Raw genomic sequence first — 20,089 nt, 5'->3', positions numbered from 1 at the left:
TTTGAAGTCACATGTGGGGTTGGTTGCAGATTGCATTTAATCTTTCCAGGTATGCTGGGAAAGAGAAAATTATGCTTAGTTACATAAGCAAATGCATGTGTGCCTGTGTGTTTAAATACTGTCCACATTTATGTAGTGAACCAGTGTGATGCTGTGTTCAAGGACGTGCCTCTGATACAATGGTAGAATCAGGGGAAGGAGGAGGTGGAAGCCCATTAGATGATCTGCTTACAGCTGGGCAAAGCAACAAAAAATAATCAATACTGTTCCATTTATATTTGAAAACACTGCTAACAAAGCTGCTGTTGTAAAACTTAGTCTACAGCCAGAGCACGAGTGCCCCTGCTGTGGTGTGTTGTCTTCAAAAGACTTTGCTGCTCAGGAGCTGGCTAGACTCAAGGGTTTGCTATTGCTGTCATTGGGATTCACCATCAGCTTTACTTTGCTGCTCCTTTGGGACAGATATGAGAAGGAGTCAAAAGTAATAGAGCATAAAATCATGGCGAAGGAAGCCGGGAAGGGAAGTCTGATAAACAAAGCACCGTAGAAGGGCACACGTATCTTGAGAGCAGGTGATGGGTGGCCAGTGTTTCAGGTGATGGACTGCTAAGCCGCCACCACCCCTCTGGGGTTTTTACCTGTCAGAGGGCTCGGAGTAGTTTTGCACTTTGGAAGTAGTGTGATCCTTTGAGCAGCAAAAGGTGGATTCAGCTCTCAAGTTTTCCAAGCTCCATATATTCTGGAAGAGAATTTTATGTGTGCCATATTTTTTTCTTTTTCTTTTTTTTTTTTCACAGCCCCCTATTTTATTTTAGTTTTAATTTAAAAAGTGGATGAGAATTCATTAAAAAAAGTTTTCTGTATTGACAGTACAGCATTGGGCAGATGGTTTTGAAATTTTGTAGAAAGCTGAATTTTACAGGCCCCAGTTAACATCTGACACTGTGACCCATTTCACAAATGAACTGCATGCCACATGCTTGGGAGGAGAAGTGTGCGAGTGAAATAGACCCAAAACGCACCAAACCCTGCGGAGTTCAACATTGCTAACAGTCACTTCCTAGAAATGCAGTGAAATGCTCTCCACAAGAGTGAGAACTTGAACTATACACATTTCCCTTCATGCCCCACAGTGCACCAAGCAGATCGGCAGACCTACTTTTCCGCATGGGTTAACCTTCCTCCTGTTACATAGGTGCATGCATGGGAGGCAGCGGTGCACAGAGAGGGTTCGGGAACCTCTGGCAGGCAGTTCAACTCTGTCCATTTCTGTGTCTGCAGCTGGGGCTGACAAGGCTTCCCTTCCATGTAAAGTGCTTAAGAGATTAGCACGTGAAAAGTATTGTCTAAAGCAAAGTATTATGCCGTTATTTCAGAGAGGTCGGAGTTGCGTGCCCTTAAGTATGTCAGCTAAAAATCATGCCTTGACCTGCACATGAAAACTCAGCTTTGCTGGGGGGTGAAACAAGCAAACCCTCTACAATTGCTTCTTATTAAATAGCTTTTTCTTCTTTGATTCTTTTTTTTATTATTTGATTGTTGAGAGGTTTTTTTTCCTAATGGTGGCAGTTTTGACCAATGAAATAATAGAGATCACGTATCTCAGAGAATTATTCCGCATTTGCAAGCGATTGGAGTGAAAAGTATTTCAATACTATAAAATTGTTGTATGAAAAATAGATCTGGAATAAATAGGAATCTGTGGTATCTAACCAAATCAACTTTTGTGGGGTGCCTGGCATGGAAATTATCATGAGCTTTATACATAGATAAAAATTGCCCCTGTGACCCATTCTCAGTCTGTATTTGGAAGGGTGTTTCTTTTTTATTATTATCAACTTTGAATAAGACTATCGGGTCTCACACACCTATAAAACACTGACGTTATGGATTGGATGTCCTTGTTGCTTCTTAGATTGAATGTAAACATCAATTTTTTATGTTTTTTTTTATTTTCAGCTAGGGCTTGTGCCCCTCTTGTTGGCAGCTGAGTTGCATCCAGGATGGAATAGTGTAAATTAGAGTTTCCACTACTGTTTTCCAGGGAATTCATTACCTATAGGGATACGCTCTAATTCACCTGTCCTCACTGCGCCTGGTTTGACTGAAGTAGAAGGCAGTGGGCTGGCATGTTGAGGAACGATTATCTTATGTTTAACACACAGACATGAGAGAGAGGAGAGATTTCTATTTTAAAACAGCGTGGAGTACCTAAGGGCATTTCCTGAGTTCTCTATATTCCGTGTGTTTGCTGGAAGAAATACACATGGGAGCTCTTTGCCAACATGTAGTTTTACACATCTACCAGCAAACTCAGATTCATGTGCACAACCTAGCACTTGGGGACTTCGGAGAGAGTTTGGATGGGATTAGATTTCTCAAATCATATGGGGGTCTTACTAGGACACATTATAAATATGGATTACAAATTTCCAATTGGGAAAATTGTATTAAAGCTACTGCCTCCCACCCTTCTATTTTTGGAGCTGTCTTTATTGGAGGTGATTTTCAGTTCAGTTTGAGAACTGCTTGGGGGTTTGTAACAAAATACAATATTTTTCATGTATAAAGGGTGGAGGTGGAGGGGAATAAGGTGGGTCTCAGACCTTTCCAGGAACTTCTGCATGTAGAAGAGCACTGCAGCATGAGTGGCGAATTTTTGATTTTTGGAGGGCTCAGTTAGAAAGCAGGGCTTGTCGCCTGCTTTACACTTCAGTTGGCTGCACAGAGAGTAAGCGATCGTGCTTGTGGCAGTATAAAAACTTCTGTAAGCCCACAGGTTTGATGCTGTTTGGGCTCTCTGTGATGGTATTCTCGCTCCTGTAAGAACAGGACAGACACAGGCTTGTCCTGAGGGCGCTCCTGGTCTCCCTGAAACTGGAGGAGCTCCAGGCAAACTGCTCGTGTCAGTGTATGATACAGTTGTTGCCCTTGGCTTATAAAATCCAGTCAGCACTGACCAAACTCTAAATTCTGTTGGCATTTACCGAGAGATTTTTTTCTCTTAACTGATGGGTTACTACCACATTAACTGCTATTGCTTGACATCAAGTTTAATAACATGTATTTTATTTTTAAGTACTTCTTTACAAGTGCTGTTACCATTACCTCTCCCCTTCTTTTCTCGTAGAGAGCACTGCAAAGAAGTTTAAGAAATCATCTCAGGATTACTCCATTTTTTTCTGAGAGAAAGTATCTACTATTTTTGGTACCATTTAAACTTTTATTTTTCCTTGTCCTATTTGTTAAGAGACATATTACTCTTCTTTTGCCCTTTCCCAGCTGCCTGGAGTATTTTTAAAGGAATAGTTCAAGAGGACATTACAGACTTGTTAAATCTGAATTTTGGCAGAAAATTTTAAACTTTTGCTATAGCACTTCAAAGTTAGGAGGAACTTGAGTTTGAAAATTGATGCAGATATAAGATGGCATATTTAATGACAGATGTATCTATAGAAACCTGTTAAGATGCAGATTATCCCCCTGGGGAGGGGAGATCAAAACTGCCAATCTATAAAATATACTTGTTAGGGGAAGGCATGGAATCTATCTCTGCAAGCACTTTGATTGCAGGGGACAATGTAGCAGCATGTGGCATCATAACCTAAGAGCAGACAAATCAGCTTGATGACTTTCAAAGCCAAGAATACTGCTGGAGGCAAGGGTACTCCAGTCTAGAAGAAATTAAAACATATAGAGACTGTTATTAATTCCAGATCTATTTTTGTGTAGTCAAATCTGTATGCAAATCCTTAGCATCTCATTTTGGCAGATTAATCTAAAAATGAAGAGCGGTATGTGAAGGGAATGTAATGATAAAACACCACAGATGAGCAGTATTGCAGGGGAAAAAATGTAAGCTGTGTACTTGGTATGAGGGGCTCTTTGTGAAGAGAGGAAAATAATTTTGCTTATTTGCTTATTTCATTATTTTACTAGGAAGCAACTCCATTCTTTCTCTTCTTCCTCCCCATCTCTCCCCCAAAACTTAGGTGTTCTTTCTTAACGAGAAAAAGAGACACAGCGTCATGTTTCTGGTGTGTCTCCTGTAGTTTCACATTCTGGAGGTAATCAACCAAATAACTATGATTTTTTTTTTTTGAAATACTCATCTGATGTCTCATTTTTAAACATTATTCTAGGAGTGAAAATAACAATGTAAAAGAAATGAAATTACAAAATGGATCAGAAAAAAGATTGTTTGGTACATATGGCTCATGACCGCTAACACTGCACAGCAACGTCAAGACAAATAACATATTGTGAGATTAGAAATGGGAATGATCATGGCTTTCCAATGCATTTTGTTGCACATGTAATTTACAGGTGCTGTGATGGACAGTATGTGTGACAGTGTGATGGAAACACTCTGAAAAGACTGCATATTGCCTATACTGTCTAGCCTGTAAGCTTTTTTTGAACTGAAAGCTCCTGCTACCGTCCATGTGTAGGGGCCCTAGTAATGGCTGATGCTTGTAGAGATGCACACGAATAACCACTGTTACTCCTCCCTGCTACTGCACCCGAGAACAAGTTGTCCTCAGTTTTTGCTCTCCATCAATCAGATTCTCAGCCTCATACTTGGCGTGCCTGGAGGGTGCACCTACGTTAGCAAGCAATTCAGCCCAGTAGGAGCAGGTCAGTGGATAAAGCATTGGTGCCGAGTTCTCTGTATCTACGCTATCTACATTTTGGGGGGTTTATTTTGGACTAGCTTTAGTCTGGTCTCCTGGATTGAATGCATCCAGCACTCAGCTGGTTCAAAGCTGTCCAAAGGCCAGTTCTTGGTTCACACCCTGTTTCCCCCATTGGGAGCCGGAGCGTATCTGGTACACATCTGGAACGGAGCTTTGGGTCTAGCTTCCTCCAGAAAGGGTCTGGGTCGTGAACACCCATACCACCCCACAAACTGAAGTGATGCGTGAGAGGTGGGGGAGTTGCTTCAAAACCACCGTGCAGCTCTGAACAAAAGTATTACGCTAGGTGCAGCAGGAGTGTGGCCAAGGGAGGATTCCCTGGCACGGAGGCATGTGAAGGCTGCTTGCGGATAAAAGAAGGAAGAACTGACCACCAGCCAACTGGTGACCAAAGCCTGACCAGCAGGAATTAAAGCAGCTCTGCAGCTGCTCTGTCTGAAACGGAGGATGTCCTTGCACAAGCGAAGCATGAACGAGTATAATAACAGAGTAAATTCCTTCCTCTCTCAGTGGATTTTGTCCATCTCTGGCACATGATGTTAAAACTATAATACAAAAAGCTAGTCTGCCAGTCTGGTTTCTGCTGGTGTGTGGCTACCAGAGTGCCTTAGTTGTGTCCGGACTTTCTGGTAGGATAAAACCTAGAGGTGCAGCTTTTGCAGGCATTTGGTCTCGTCCCAGCTTCCCAGGGGCCCAGTGCGGAGAGCGGGGGGGGGGACGGACCAGGACTTGTGGTAGTGCTGCAGAGACACAGCATTCCCAGGAAGCTCAGATGTGTTCAAGAGTGTTTACTCAGCTGAGATTACAGACTTGAGGCTGAGGAATTTTTCCTTTGGTTTACTCAGTGAGATTTACCATTTAAAACCAACAGATTATAGGATGATTAGGCATTGAACATGTACTGTGTTGAGGTAAGGAGTTGATTTGCAGTATCTACTTTGGTAAAAATCCATCCTAGGCTTTTCTAAGGTGCTCCCTACCTTCGTTTCTACACATTATTGAAAAGTAAATAATGGTGAATGGTTAGTGTTGTTTCTGATCACTGTGGAGGAAGCTCCCAACAGAAGTCTACAACTAAGCCAGGAGATGCTCCCTCAGTAATATAGGCCAAGTACAGAATTTCTTTCAAATATATGCATGAATGCAGTCGCTCGAAGAGTTGCGCTATGTTTTCCAGCTGGCATTGGCATCTTGCATCGCTGCTCTCATGTAGGTACAGCTCTTCTCTGACCTCTTCCTTCGCTGTGACACAAAACCATCTCCTTCTCTTTTTCTAAACCGTGTCAGGCGCTGCATGCTCCTTGGAACAGCAACGGCTTTTATCTCCGTGTCTCGAAAAGGGCTGAATGTGCAGTCATTTCTAAACAAATCAATTTTTATCCTGTTTGTAGCCCATGGAATTAGTCTTAYGAAGAAAGCAGTGTGGGGGGATTGTTGTTGCTATTTTATGTCACTAGATTTTTGACAAATGTGCTATTTACTTCTTCTTAACCAGGTTAAAAAGTGCGGTGGAATGTAAGCATAGCTGGTAGTATACAGTATAACTGTGTCAGCACATGAATCCTAGGCTCGGTTATTTTGCTATACACCATCTGGGTCTTGGTTTTGTTCATGTGAAAAAATGTAACCTGTGTAAACTCTTTCATAGGAGGAGTAACAAATACTGCACAGTATCAAAACAGGCTCATGGTCTATGATCCTAAGCAGGTGGGTGTCTGTGTTGTATGTGTTTTTCTCATATGTTTTGCTTAAAACACATCTATCGGCAGATATCTCAAATGATTTTGTAAGGTTAAAAATGATGTCCATTTGAATTGGTACTGTTTTACACTCACTTTCCACTGGTGTGTATGTTTAACAGAGTACTGGAGACCCTGACATTTTCAGTATTTTTGAAGCCTTTAGGTGTTAGAAACATCTTAGATGAAATATAGAAAAGTGTTTTAAATTTCCTATATTTATCAGTGTTTATTTTGCTTCTTCATTTTTCTGTAATCCCTGGCAACAAAGCCCTGGGCAACATACACTCAAAGTCAGTGGCACAGAAGTGCTTCTTTTCATTGGCATTTCTGCTTTGAAATTGCATAATAATTTATATATATATAGACTTTTTGTTTCCTGCATACTTGCAGAACTCTACTACCTGTCAGTGACTTATTCCACTGACTGCCAGGGTGCCTATCATTTCATTACCCAAGCACCTAAAATATCTTTTAGGGATTATTTCATACATTATGTATGTGTTTTGATTAGGTTAGCATGGCTCAGTAACCATTTCAGAGGGTTAGGGCATGGTTATGCCCTTGTGCTTGTATTAGGAAATAAAAGTCCTAAGCTTGAAATCAGAGTTGCATAGTGTGATTTATGCCCACCTGGAAGAGTATAGACTTTTCTGATTGTGATATGGGGGCTTTGAGTGCTTTATTTGGAACCACGTTCTGCCAGTAGACACGTCTGTGTGGTTCCCGTTAACTCTATAAGGTATATCACATACGGGTCCTGAAGCGAAAGCAGGCAATGGCAAACCTGGCTCTTTGTTTTTCAGGAACAATTTTATGCATCGATTATACCAACACTGATTCTGTCCTAAATCCAAGCATGTAGTAATGACAGGCAGCAATCTTGTTTTGCTGCTGAGGGGGACTCTCTGCTCTCGATACTGTCTCTCTTCCGTGTGTCTTTCACTGTGATTCTTCACTTGCTGACATAGCATGGAAAGTCGCACCCCAAAATACCAGCAGCAGGGCTCCTTCAGTGCCCAGCGCTGACTGCAGGAAGCCCAGGCTGACAGGGAAAGAGTTAAAGAGGAAGTGTGCGCTAGCATTCTTCAAATGAGGTCTGCTTCGTGTTTGTACACACATGCTCTTTTTAAAAATTCTACTGGCATATTGTTTACGGTGGGTACTGGAAACCGTCACATCTGCTTGCATCTTGCACAGAATCTCAATAACTCCATCATTCAGCGCTAGCGCTTGCTTGTGCGCGAGGCCTTTGTGGTGAGTCGATAATGCCTGCCATCTGCCACAGAGCACACAGCTACCTGCCAACAAGCCGGCTGGGGTGACCTCTGCTTCCCCACCACTGATTAGTATTCACACGCTGGCTTATTAGGAGTGACCCCACCAGGCCCCTCTGTTTCTTTGCCTTTGCAGTGCTTTGCGGCTCACCTGGCAGGCACTGCGGTGGAGGAAGCTAAAGATATAATCAGGGGATGCAGGCAGGCTTTGCAAAGCAGATGGTGTCTATAGTCTTGTGTTAAGAGACTGGACTACTAATGCAAACATTAATGCCTAATATTCAGCTATTACACATTGAAATGTATAGCTATACAGTATGGGGGTTAAAAGGCAGTATTATTAGGGGCTCTTGAGTTACCCCAAGCGATAGCACATGTAACACAAGGAATTTCCTCAGATTTTAACTTCGTCCACTTAAATATATTAATCTTTGTCAGTCGCTGGGTTGTCTGATTTGTTTAAGCGTAGCAGGAGCAATTGCTTTCTTACATTTAAAATGCTATGTTTTAATCCCTCTGCTTCCTTGTCCCCTTTCCTCTTTCCTCAAAAAGTAGAACTCTGGAATATTGTTAACCAGGAGGGAAGATATGCAAAGGGATGTTACTTTGTAAGTGCCCAAAAATGAAGGGTTAGCATTAAACCAAATACATGAATCATTTGAAAAGATTCTTTAGGAAATTATTTTTCCCTGTTGCTTTGCTCCCCAAGGATAAGATCAAATAAGCTTCTGAGTAACGAAAGGTAGAAGAATCTCTCTTCTCTCATAACATAGCTGGCTGGTCCAGATAATTTTAGTGCTGTATACAAAGGAGACATCTAAAACTTTATTTTTGCTTCAAGCATAATAGTCTTGCTTAAGGAGGATTTGCTACTGAATTATAAAGAAAAAAAAAGCTTTGAAATCTGATGAGATAAACAGAAAAACACAGAGCCAGGAACACTAATAAATTAATAAATTTAAATGTGAGAACTATGAAATAAGTGTAGAAGGTCCGGTATATCTAGTCAATGTTATAACCAGCATGCATGTTTAGCATAGGTATAGCACAAGTATACACACTTGTGATTTCTGGCTGAAGGGCAGGAGGACACTAGTAACACGCCAGTATTATTGTACCACTAATATATGCATATCTTCAGGCACTGCTGAGACCAGTTTGGTCTTTTCATTTCCAGAACAAGTGGTTAAGCCGTAGCCCAATGTTACAGAGGAGAGTGTATCACTCCATGGCTGCTGTGCAAAGGAAACTTTATGTGTTAGGTGGGAATGACCTGGACTACAACAACGATCGGATCCTGGTTCGGCACATAGACTCCTACAGCATAGACACTGACCAATGGACACGCTGCACCTTCAACATGTTGACAGGCAAGTACTGTATACCAAACCAGGAAACTCATCATTATTATTACAGTAAAGCATCTTTTTTTTCCCCCTTTAGATGCCTGTAGTATGTAAAATGCCATGACTTCGCCGCAGCTGCGTCTGATTTAGGGACTGTGGTCTGCCAACAGGAGAGTTTCAATTACTGTTCTGGCATATATCTTTCTATGAAACTTTTGTTTTAGTATATCATAGGCTAAATTTCTAGGAAGATGCACAAAAATGTGACTTAATAAAGCAATCAAAAGTAGTTTGTCAAAAAATCACCCGTCCTTATTTTTGGTTCTCCAAAAGTTTGCCTACACTAATAGATTTAGCTCACTATTTGAGCACACAGCAGGCAGGTGCATCTGCAGATTTTCTGTGATAATGTTGTTTTGTAGCACTTTTCTGCTGGCATTGGAGGGTGGGGCTTTCACTGAAATCTGTTCAGTTCATCAGTTACTTCTGAACACTATCTTCTTAATAAATTCCCAGGAAAGTGGTCTTCATTAGCATTCTGTCAAAGCAGGGATGAGTTGAGTAGCTTGGATAGCTACTGATTTTGTAAAGTTCTTCTTTCCAGTCATTAGAAAGGACTGTTACGGTAGCAGCTTGCGAGGCATTGCAACTCACTGCCCCTGCTGCACAGCCCACCTAACTCCACCACCTCCTGGTAAGATTCCCAGGTATACTAACACCTCAAACCCTTAGGAGAAACAGACCAGTGACACGTTTTGTGAGCAACACCAATAGCAGCTTTGCAGAAAGGGATGTGTTTTCAGGACAGGACAGCATTAATGTTGGGGCTGGTCTCTTCTTCAGCAGACTTGGCACTGTTGTAGTAACAGTTTTGTCTGCCAAGAAGTTTCAGTGCAGACTGCTATCAGAGTCCTAGAACTGAGCTTCCTGCACTTTTCATCCTCTTTCATTTGGCCTTGCATTCACTTTCAAGATCTACCACTGGAAAGGATACAAAAGATGTAGGAGCTTAACTAGAAGCTCAGCATAGCTGGAAACTTAGCTGAAATAGGAGCTCCATGTCAGAGGAATCAATGTCTGACAAATAATACAGTCGCAATGATCTCATTTTTCTCCCAGTAGGTTTAAAAGCTGCTCCAGTAGCAACTTTGTTCTTTAAGATACTACACTGGGCTTCCTAATCGCTGGGATCTGGAAAAGGAGTCCTTGTTTTCTGAATCAGGTCATCAGAGAAACTTCATGAACACTGAGGAGAGGGGCATGGATTAAAAAGAATCATACGCTATCAAATGGAAATAATTTTTCCTATTCCTTTTGCTCTCCATTTAATTGTTTTATTGTCTGGAGGGATTGCCAGCCTTTGAGAAGGACAGCTTCTGACTCATAACTGCAAGAGCCCTGGCACTACAGGCACCCTCACTCTGGAGCTGGTCCTTCCCACTGAATGCAGTGAGATAATAGCCTGTTGCCAGAGCCGACCTGGTGGGTTGTCCCTGCAACCTGCACCTGGAGAAGCCATCTAAGCCTTTCTGTGCGTCTCTGCAATTGACAGTACATGTGCCTGTTGCACTGTGCGGTTCACGTTTTTTAAGGCTTCAAAACCATCCTTCAAAACTTCCAGATATATTAAAGAGACTGTTGCTATGGGGAAGAGCTTTGCACAGACATTTATGTGGTTTTCACTGTACTTGTACCTGTAGAATTGGGGGGCTGAGCAGGTGTGGGCAGGAGGTGAGGGAAGTTCAGCTCTCTTGGCTGATGTATCTATTTAAATGTGCGCGAGTGATAGCTGAGAGGCATGCGGGGAGCTTGCGTATCACCTATGAGATAGATGTGTTAAAAAACAGTGCCATTGAGAAGACAGCAGATGGTCCCCTGCACAGCCTTAGTTTATCCGTGTCTGTGACCTGGCTCATCTGTGGTATCTCTCTGGATGGCACCATACTGTGCTCATGCAGATAGCAAAGAACAGCTCTTGCACTTCACCTTAATTGTTGCAAGTTCTGAATTCTGAAATACTCAAGTTACAGCCAAATGTGTTCGCATTTGCATTCAGTGTTAAAAGGGTTAATTACACATTGAAAGTGGTTTCTATTTCTATTTCCTTTTTTACTTTAGGTCAAAATGAGTCTGGAGTTGCCGTCCACAATGGTAGAATATATTTAGTTGGCGGCTATTCGATTTGGACAAATGAGCCTTTGGCGTGTATCCAGGTGAGTGATTTAGGTTTCTTTTAAAGTCTTTGCCAATAATTTTGCAAGGATACTTTTTTGCGCAGAGGTTATTCAAAAATGATAATGTGTGTGAAGTGGAGAGATTAACAATGTTTCGCATGCAGCTACTGAACCTTTAGAAACACGCAGAGGAAACACTGGATATTAAAAAGATTTTCAGATTAGTCATTAGATGTAATTCTTCTAAATAAGATCTTCTGGTAAAACAGGGCTGAGGAACCTCTCCTCTGAGAAGATTTGGGTAAAAGAATGGGTATATATTCTCAAGTGGCACATAAAGCTCAAAGGTAAAAGAGCTGCAGAAATGGATGGGACCTGGGGCCTGAGCCTCCATTTTCAGCCTTTCGTGTGTGTGTGTGTTTTTCTCCAAGTCGTGTTTCTGAAGAGCAGCCAGACTTAATGAATTGTTCTTTGACAAAGTTCAGTCAACCTGCAACCTGCCCTAATGCTTACTGCTTCAAAGCTTGAATGGAAGTTTTTTGGTCCCTGTTGCAGGTAGTAGGTTGTCCAATAAACTCTTCTGCTCTCATCTTGTATGATAGCAGCTGACCTGCAGTTCCATAGCTTTCAGATATCCCCATACAGAAATTAGGAATTTTTATCTTTCTACATTTTTCTGAGTGAAGGAAATCTTCAGCACAGCCTTCCCTTTGTGACCAGCTGGGTGGTTACAGGCAGAACCTCTTTACACCTCACTCTGCACTTTTGCTGATGGACAAAATTTTCATTAGCTTCCAAGTAGGGATTTTAGGATTTAACCTCCAAACTGTCCCACAAGGATACAAGTTAGACTTAGCATAATAAAGGAATGTATTAAATGCCAAGCTGCTGATCTAATAATGAACACTCATTAGCATGAGTTTGTAAAGAATAGGTCATGCAAGATAAACAGTTAAAACGATGTTCTTGTTACAGCGTAATTGCATTTTTCTATGTTGTTGGCTACAGTACCCAAAAATTGTAACTGGAAAAATTCATTCAGACTGGCTGGGATAACAACAGTAGCTGAAATACAATGCAGAGTAATACATAGCACTATATCGAGGTGGTGGATGGTATTCCACAAACACTCATTTATAATCAGCAGGTACTTTGCCGTATTGTTTCGCTTGGGTTTAAATACTGTGCAGTGACAAATGAAAACGATCCTGGGATCTTCCTTTCAAAATGGACTGTTGTCCACATCCCAAAACTGGCTGTGAACTGGCAGCCTGCCCAAGACAGTCTCAGCATTAGAGGGAAAAGAAGTATAACAAGTGCTTTGGCAGAGCTGCATGTGCTGCCTCCTTCCCTTCTCAGTTGTTGGCATTGTGCCTGACTTTAACCAGTAAAACTAGCCCTTTTATCTTCAGATTCAGCAAATTTGAATTTGCTCTCTCCTTTGGAAGAAAAAAAGCACTTTTTTCCATATGTCTTCATTTACTTGAAGTCATTCATTTGGCCTTTCCAACTTCAGTGGAGCTCCCTTGCTCCTCTATATACCAAGTTGACAAATGATTCATACTTTGTGGTAACGGTTTAGCATTTCTGTGGAGAGCACTCTACTTGCATGGTTGCACATTCTGCTGCCAGGAAGCACAATCAAATGTCAGTGTCTGCTATTAAGTGGTGGCTAGGATAAGATTTGGGTAATAAGGACAACAATAAATCACTAGATCCATAAATACAGTGTAAAAGTGATGTGAAGCTACCTTTCTATAGAGATTAATAGTACATTTATGCAGTATGTGCCAGCAGTTTTGTTTCAGATTTCTTTTGTGATCCTTGAAATATTTTCTACACTTTGACCTGCAGGTGGTGGATGTTAGCAAGGAAGGGAAAGAAGAGGTGTTTTATGGGCCTACACTCCCTTTTGCTTCCAATGGCATAGCAGCATGCTTTCTTCCAGCTCCCTATTTCGCATGCCCCAACCTTCAGACTCTGCAAGTGCCTCACCACAGGATTGGCACAATGTGACGTGAGGCATATGCACTTCATAAAATCAAAAGTGGAGGGGGAAAAATCAAGCTCTGTGTATAGAAGGGTTTCTTTGGATCAACAAAAAGAATCAATCCTTGTGGGCTGCTGCTTTACCTTCACACATTTGTCTTAAAGTCAGATCACAATAGGCAAGAAGGAAGCTACAAAAGCTGTCTGCAGTTTCTCTCCTCTGCCTCAGATTTAGAAGCATATACGCAAGACCGTCTGGCATTTCTGCTGGTGACTACTTGCTGCCTGTCTCTATTTAATTTCCTTTTGCAACTTTGTACGGCATTGTGAATGCTCTCAGCTCCTCCCTGGGCTGCTGTTCTTTGGAGTCTGCACGTTCAGTAGTTCACCAGTGGCACTTTTTAAAGACGATAGAAAGCAGTGTTTATGTTGACAAAGATGATATAATACTATGGTAATTATGCAACTTACTTGATACCTTTGGCGAAAAGAATAACAAATGTGTTGACTACCAATTCCAAACTCCATCATTTACAATTTCTCATCTAATAATACTTCATTTGAAATTTAAATACTGCAAAGCAGATTAAAACAAAAACAAAAAACAAACAAGCCCTATAATATATGAGGAACACGTCTAAAAATTGTCTCAGCTGAAAGACAAAGACACTGAAGCTTCATGGTTAAACCCAAGTCTGAACTGAACGTGTTTGTCTGAGAATCTAAAGATCATTTGGGATGTCATTTACCAAGGTCTACTATCAAATAAATGTTACCTTCTGTCATATGATCAATTCTGCCTGACAGCTGCAGTCTTTTAATGGTGGAGAACAGCCTCTTTACTGTATAATTAAAATGTGCCATTTACTTAATATTTTTAATATCCATTTTGCAAGGGGTCACCACATTTACAATTATCAACGAACAGTCTCATTTTGTCCAACATATGGTCCCACAAATCATTGGTCTCTAGAGGCTAAACAGGTGTATAACAATGTCAATATTTATTTATTTATTCTTTCAGTTTATATAGTGAGTCTCCATGCCATACTCCAGGCATATGTCAATTCAGAATAAAAACTCTAACCTGTTATATTTTGGCTTTGCTTGGCTACTGCAGCCCCTGTCTCTTATTTTCATCACAAATTTACATATCTGAACAACAACTTCAATGTTTGTAAATATTAACCAAGCATGTAATTAAATCTTTCTCTATTTATGATTTACAGGTACAGTGCACTTCTCTGCTTTACCTACTGATCTGTTCCTTGCCACTGTGGTATCTGAGCAGACCTATGAAATTCCTACTGACACTGATGGAAATGCCACTTGCAGAATATGCCACAGTAATAGCCTGCGCTTGCTGGACGGGAACAGTTTTGACTTTGTCCAGTGAGCAGTGTTTTCAAATCAAATAAATCTTTAAGGGTCTGTTTAGTGATACAGCGAGGAGAACTTTTCTTTATCACTTCCTACCATTTCAGTCTCCAGCTTGGCAGTGTCCTCAGGGAACATCACCTTTCCTTTTTCAATAATTTTCAGGTTAGAAAGTGTTTTGCTGAATATTCTCAAGAGCCTGCGGTTACACAGAACAGAGCCCCAGCTACCCTGGCTTAACCTGGCATGCTTACTTGAGTGCTAATTTCTCCCTTTGCACACAAAACAAGTCTGTGTCCAGGCTGTACTTTTCTCTAACTGTACAGAGAGCTACAGAGGCTATTCACCAGGCATCTTTTTAGTTTTAATTCCTTTGATCTCCTGGAAATCAGCATGCAAGGGCCATTTCTCCTAACGAGCCATTTACACTTGAAAAATCTGGATGTTGCTCTGTGTGGGCTGCAGGGCCAAGGCTGGGAAGTATTCAAGGTTGTACTTATGTGTGATTTGGAGGGACACAAACACATGAGACAGAGTGTTTTCAGAAGGAGGGTGGTTACATAAACATGTTTAGAGCACCTTGGGGCTTTGAACCTCATTCAGTAGGTATCACATCAGGTGAGTGATTAGCTTTGGCTCTGTGTGTAGTAACTGTTGTTATACTTCCTATTTTGCAATTGGTGGGAGAATTAATTTCTTAGCCTTTGTAAAGCACAGCGTGCTTCCAGACAAATTACAAAGTCTATTTCGTATGTCTAAACTTAGTTTTGAGGCTGCCATTCCCAGGCCTCGTAGCTTCCCACAGCTGTAGCTATGAATTCATTTCAAAACTCTTCCTTCTGGAGGGCAAGGGATTGCAGTGGATCCAACTGGCTATTTACCAGTGGCAGCAAGCTGTGACAGAAGCCCGAGTCGGAGAAGTGGCGGGGGCCAGCTTCCTTCTGCAAAGCGGCACATGCCTTTTAGTTCAAGGACTGAAAAGGCCGGAGTGTATGGCAAGAAAGTTTTTTATCATGTTTGTTCTGCCCTTTAGACACTTTTACCGTTCTGGTTGTTATCACCAATTGTGTGTGGTGGTGAATAGCAGTTTAAACAGCTGTGCAATTGCATTAAATTAGTTAAGGGTACCACAGCCAGAGAGCCTCAGGACAGCGCATATGCTCCTATTAGTGGCAGGATTCTGCACTGGCTCTTAATCATCAGATGCCAGCGATCACAGAGAAGTCTTTCATGACAACCTCTTAGCCACTAAGTTTGTGTGCCAGGCTTTCGTACTGCGTCTTTTTATTTGCTTTAATTGCAGGACCTTCAGGACAGATGAAGGTGCTTTCCTGAGCCTGAAGTCGGCCGCATAACCCTTACCAGGTGAGCAAGCTGGTTATCTATGACTGACTAAGAGCACGGTGTCACTGCAAAAGTGTGCAGATGGCACGCTGGTGCTAGCAGGGCTCTGCTCTGGGTGGAGAGGGGTGGGTGGTGGGTGGGAGAGCCCAGATGGCTTTACTTCGTGGCTGCAGCTCTGTACAAGTCCTACTGGCAATGGCTGGCCAGGGGAGTGAAGCTGCTGGTGCAGCGGGCCCTAGCTCTGTCATTTCTCCATTTAGTGGCCCTGGCTTCTGACACTGCACTGGTTGCAGGCTCCTACACCTGGGCTCCACATCCACCTCTGCTATTCAACATTTTGTACTATTTTGGCAAACATAAACCTTTGAACCCAGCCTCTGTCACTGCCCAGCCACTAGTTTTGGTAGGTAACTCTGAAATGCTGTTTAGCTGTAGTTTTTCCGCAGAGCCTTGAAGATGTCCAGAATGGGAATATTTCCACGCTCGGTCATTCAGTTACTAGAGTCTGATCAGCACAGTGTGAAAGCAGATGCCAACACAATTGGCACTTGGGTTCCCAACCAGGAAAGCGTGCAAGGTAGTGAACTGGGTCACACTGGGTAGCAACTCACGGGGGGCTTCAGGATGGAGGGATCTTTGTGCCTGAATGATGCAGCAGCAGTTCCATAGACTGCTCAGTGTGGAAGTCACTGCAGTTCTGTTCATTCCCTTAGGTTTATTGATTAAAGCTGCTCACATCTGCAGTGAGGCTTTTGGGCCACAAGGTCTTGAGAGCTATAATGAATAGCTTTAGTATTTTTATGCCTGTCCTGTGATCTCCTTTTTAGGTCATTCCCATAAAGAATAATATTTCATCCTTTATATTGCATACTTCACCTCAGAGTCCTAAGATGTTTTATCAGTTCTCCTTAGCTATAAATAATCACAGTAGTAATCAGCTGCTTTGTGCGTTTTATCCAAAAAGACACAACTTCCAGAAGCAGCCTTGCCTGGTGCTGGCGCACTGTTCAGCAGCAGCACCAAGAGAGCACCAACAGCTTCTTCTGCCCCTGTTCTCTACTGAGCATTTCACACCCAAGCGCTGACCAAAGAAATATTTATATGTTTTGTGCCAGTGTGCTGCAAATCTGTTTCTTTGCACTAATGCTTGCATTTCTAGTTGTTCCTTACAGTTTATTTTTAACTTAGCAGCTTTCAGGTGAAGTACCTGACTGCCAGGATAATTCCAAGTTCTGTAACTCTTTTTCCTTTAAGTTTTGCCTTCTCTGGTTACCTTCCCCCAAACCTGTACAGACATTTAGTACATCAGTTGCAGAATCATGGAGAAATAGATAATTGAATATTCACACATGCAGAAACAACACAGGCAGAATGTGGAACAATGTGGAAACAAGCGCGAAAAGAGGCGGCATCTGTTTATTGAAAATTAGAATGTAGAATAAATTAAGAGGGCAAGGTTAAAACACTTCATCTGCAGTCAGAGTTTGTAGGAGAGGAAGACTTTGCAGGAAGTTTAGCAAATAGATTGCATAGGGGGCTTACACAGTTTTATTTTGCCAAACTACATCTTTTTTTTTCAAGAGCACATTTTAAAGGGAAAAAGGTGTCTCTATAAAGAATATTTTTTCAGCAGAGATGATTAATAAATGGTTGTTCCACAGTAATGCCAGAATTAAAATATTTAAAATGTTACTCTGTGTAGTTTAGGTTATGTTACAATACTTAAAATACTGAAGAACAAAGTACTTTTAGAAACACTCTCAATCCATATAGATGGAAGCTGTGCTAATTTTTTCATCGGTGTAATACAGGTTATGTTGGCCCTTTCTAAGATTAGTAAGTAAATTTAGCAAATTTGAATTTTTAATGCCTACTTGGGTGACATTCTACAGGAATGGCAGTATATCTAAGATAGTGTTTGATGGACTTAAACATGCAGTGAACTAGGTTGTGACATGGAATTATTATGCTGGCATTTCCCAAGGGCTGCAAAGACACCACACCTTTGAATACAGGATCTGGGGGGTTTAGTTATTTTTCCTTTGTACATAGCTGTATATATTTTGTGCACTAAGCCTATAAAGTTTTACTATTAAAGCAGCTCAAATAGACAAAAGCCATTTCTTAGTCATTCATTATAAAACAAGCTTAATTATGCTAGGACATATTGACACTGCATCAGATTTTTAATCTTCAACATAATTTTATAACCATTGCTAACAGATGGGCTGGTTACACTGAATTTGAGTTTTAAGTAATAGTTAAAAATTATAAAATATGATTAAACTGAAAATATCCATGCATAATTTTAGAAGCTACTGAAAGAAGGAAACACAGTGTGCAGTAAAACCTCTTTTCTGTATCCTGAGGGAAATATGTCACTTTTAGGGGGACAGTCATAGAAGTTCCTTAAATGACTATGTAAGTAGTATGCTATTGGCAGCTCCTGCTCTGTGCAGTTACAACAGATATGCAGAACCTTATTCTTTGCATAGGTCTGCTGCTCTCTTCCAGCATAAAAGGAGTAAATTTTTCTATTTATTTCAGAAGTGCTTTCATTGAAACAAATGCCTTCCCCCCACTATTTTTTTTTTTGTCATTGAAAATGGAAGCAAGGAATAATTTTTCTTGTTCCTGCTCTTTAATAACAATAAAAAATGAGAAATTTGTATAAAATAGAGGGACAGCTTTGTGGGACTAATGGAAGTTGCATGTGAATTTTGAACAGAATGTGCCCCCCCCCCCCTAATTTTCCAGTGTGGCATTTTAGGGGTACTAAAGGAAAAATAAATCAGACATCCCTCTCCCTACCATTGCTCATGATGCACTGGATGGCTGTTTCATATCACAGTGATAATAGGTCAGAGGTGATTGGTATGCTGAATTCTGGAATAGGAGAAATATAAAAATGAAATACTTTTTATTCATCTATCAATTCTAAATATTCCAAAGAGAAAAGAGCACAGTAATCCTTTACCCAGTCAGGCCCTGGAACAGTCCTCTAGCCAAGGAGATTGGCGTAGAAAATGCTTACAAGGCTCGCTCTTGCTGTACCTGAAACAGCTCTCCTGCCAACAGTATGAGCATTTCCAAACAAAAGGAGATATTAGGCATGGACCTTGCAAGAGGCTTGGGGGAAGAAAAAGCTTACAGAGATTTAATTGTTTTTAAAAAACTGCATTGAAAGATGGCAATCCTGTGGTGGCAGTAATTAAGTAAGTATATTAAAGATGTCTACCAACTTTTTCATATCTATGAAGGGAGCCAGACTAAACCTAGGTGTACATGAATTTCATTAGTACCTCTAGCCTCTTATTTTCCACTTATTTTCAGAATTTTTCCTCCTCAGTTATGGAAATAAGTTGCAACTGCAGTAAAATGTCCATGTTCGTGAGCAATACTATTTTTAAGCAAGGCATTGGAACAGAGACCCTTTCCATCCCAGTAGTACAGCATTGCCCCAGTGCTTCAAAAAATCTGGGTCATGGGGATCCTATAAAAGGCCAAAGGCGGCTGTTACTTTATGGTGATGTCTCAGGCTCCAAATTATGAGATGGCAAAACCAAACTGTCTGGAGTGGTCGAATGTTAGTACTCCACAGTGCAGGCCACACGCTCACCTGCAGAGTGGCCCTGGCACATCAGGTCTGACCTGGCTTTAACTCAGACCACTACAGTCACTAGCATATTGTCTTGCAGCAAACAACTGTACAGTAATGCCTTTCATCCCTCCTCTGTCAATACTGAACACTCTTGTGAGACAGCAGGTTCAGAGTTCAGCCTTGCTCTCTACTGCAGTGTGTGCGGCCAGGTGCTGGGTGAAAAGAAAGGAATGGAGGAAAAGCCCCTCGTACGGTTCCTCGCAATCTTGTTGCTCCAGGGCTGTGAGAGGACAGGAAGAACCTGCAAGAGCAGGGTGAAAGAAGCAGAACTGCAGTGCGGGTCTGTCCAAACACCAGTGGTAAGATGGCTTTTCTTGAAGGGTAATGTTGAACTTGTATTTCACAAGGTCTGTGACTAATGTTTGGGGATCTGAGGCCAAAAACCTCCAAGCCTGTTAGAAAGTGTAGATTCTTAAATCTACAGGTAGGGTGCTCTTTACTTGTATTCATATGAAGATTACAAGTTAGTGATCACCACACAGATT

The 20,089-nt window shown here is 41.4% G+C and overlaps 1 protein-coding gene across 1 annotated transcript in view; it reads left to right on the top strand.

Annotated features, from left to right (window-relative positions):
• KLHL32 (kelch like family member 32) overlaps window positions 1–14,285 on the top strand; it is a 152,736-nt gene extending 138,451 nt beyond the window's left edge. The window contains exons 11-14 of the mRNA XM_026059291.1: window positions 6,346–6,404; window positions 8,891–9,083; window positions 11,178–11,272; window positions 13,088–14,285. Coding sequence (XP_025915076.1) covers window positions 6,346–6,404; window positions 8,891–9,083; window positions 11,178–11,272; window positions 13,088–13,249 — 509 coding nt within the window. The 3' untranslated portion in view covers window positions 13,250–14,285. The remainder of the gene's footprint in view (window positions 1–6,345; window positions 6,405–8,890; window positions 9,084–11,177; window positions 11,273–13,087) is intronic.
• The last annotated feature ends 5,804 nt before the right edge of the window (window positions 14,286–20,089 follow it).

Source organism: Apteryx rowi, unplaced genomic scaffold (genome assembly GCF_003343035.1).
Source record: "Apteryx rowi isolate R43461 unplaced genomic scaffold, aptRow1 scaffold_155, whole genome shotgun sequence".
In the NCBI taxonomy this organism is placed as follows: Eukaryota; Metazoa; Chordata; class Aves; order Apterygiformes; family Apterygidae; genus Apteryx; species Apteryx rowi.
This window is presented reverse-complemented; position numbering and strand designations above follow the sequence as displayed.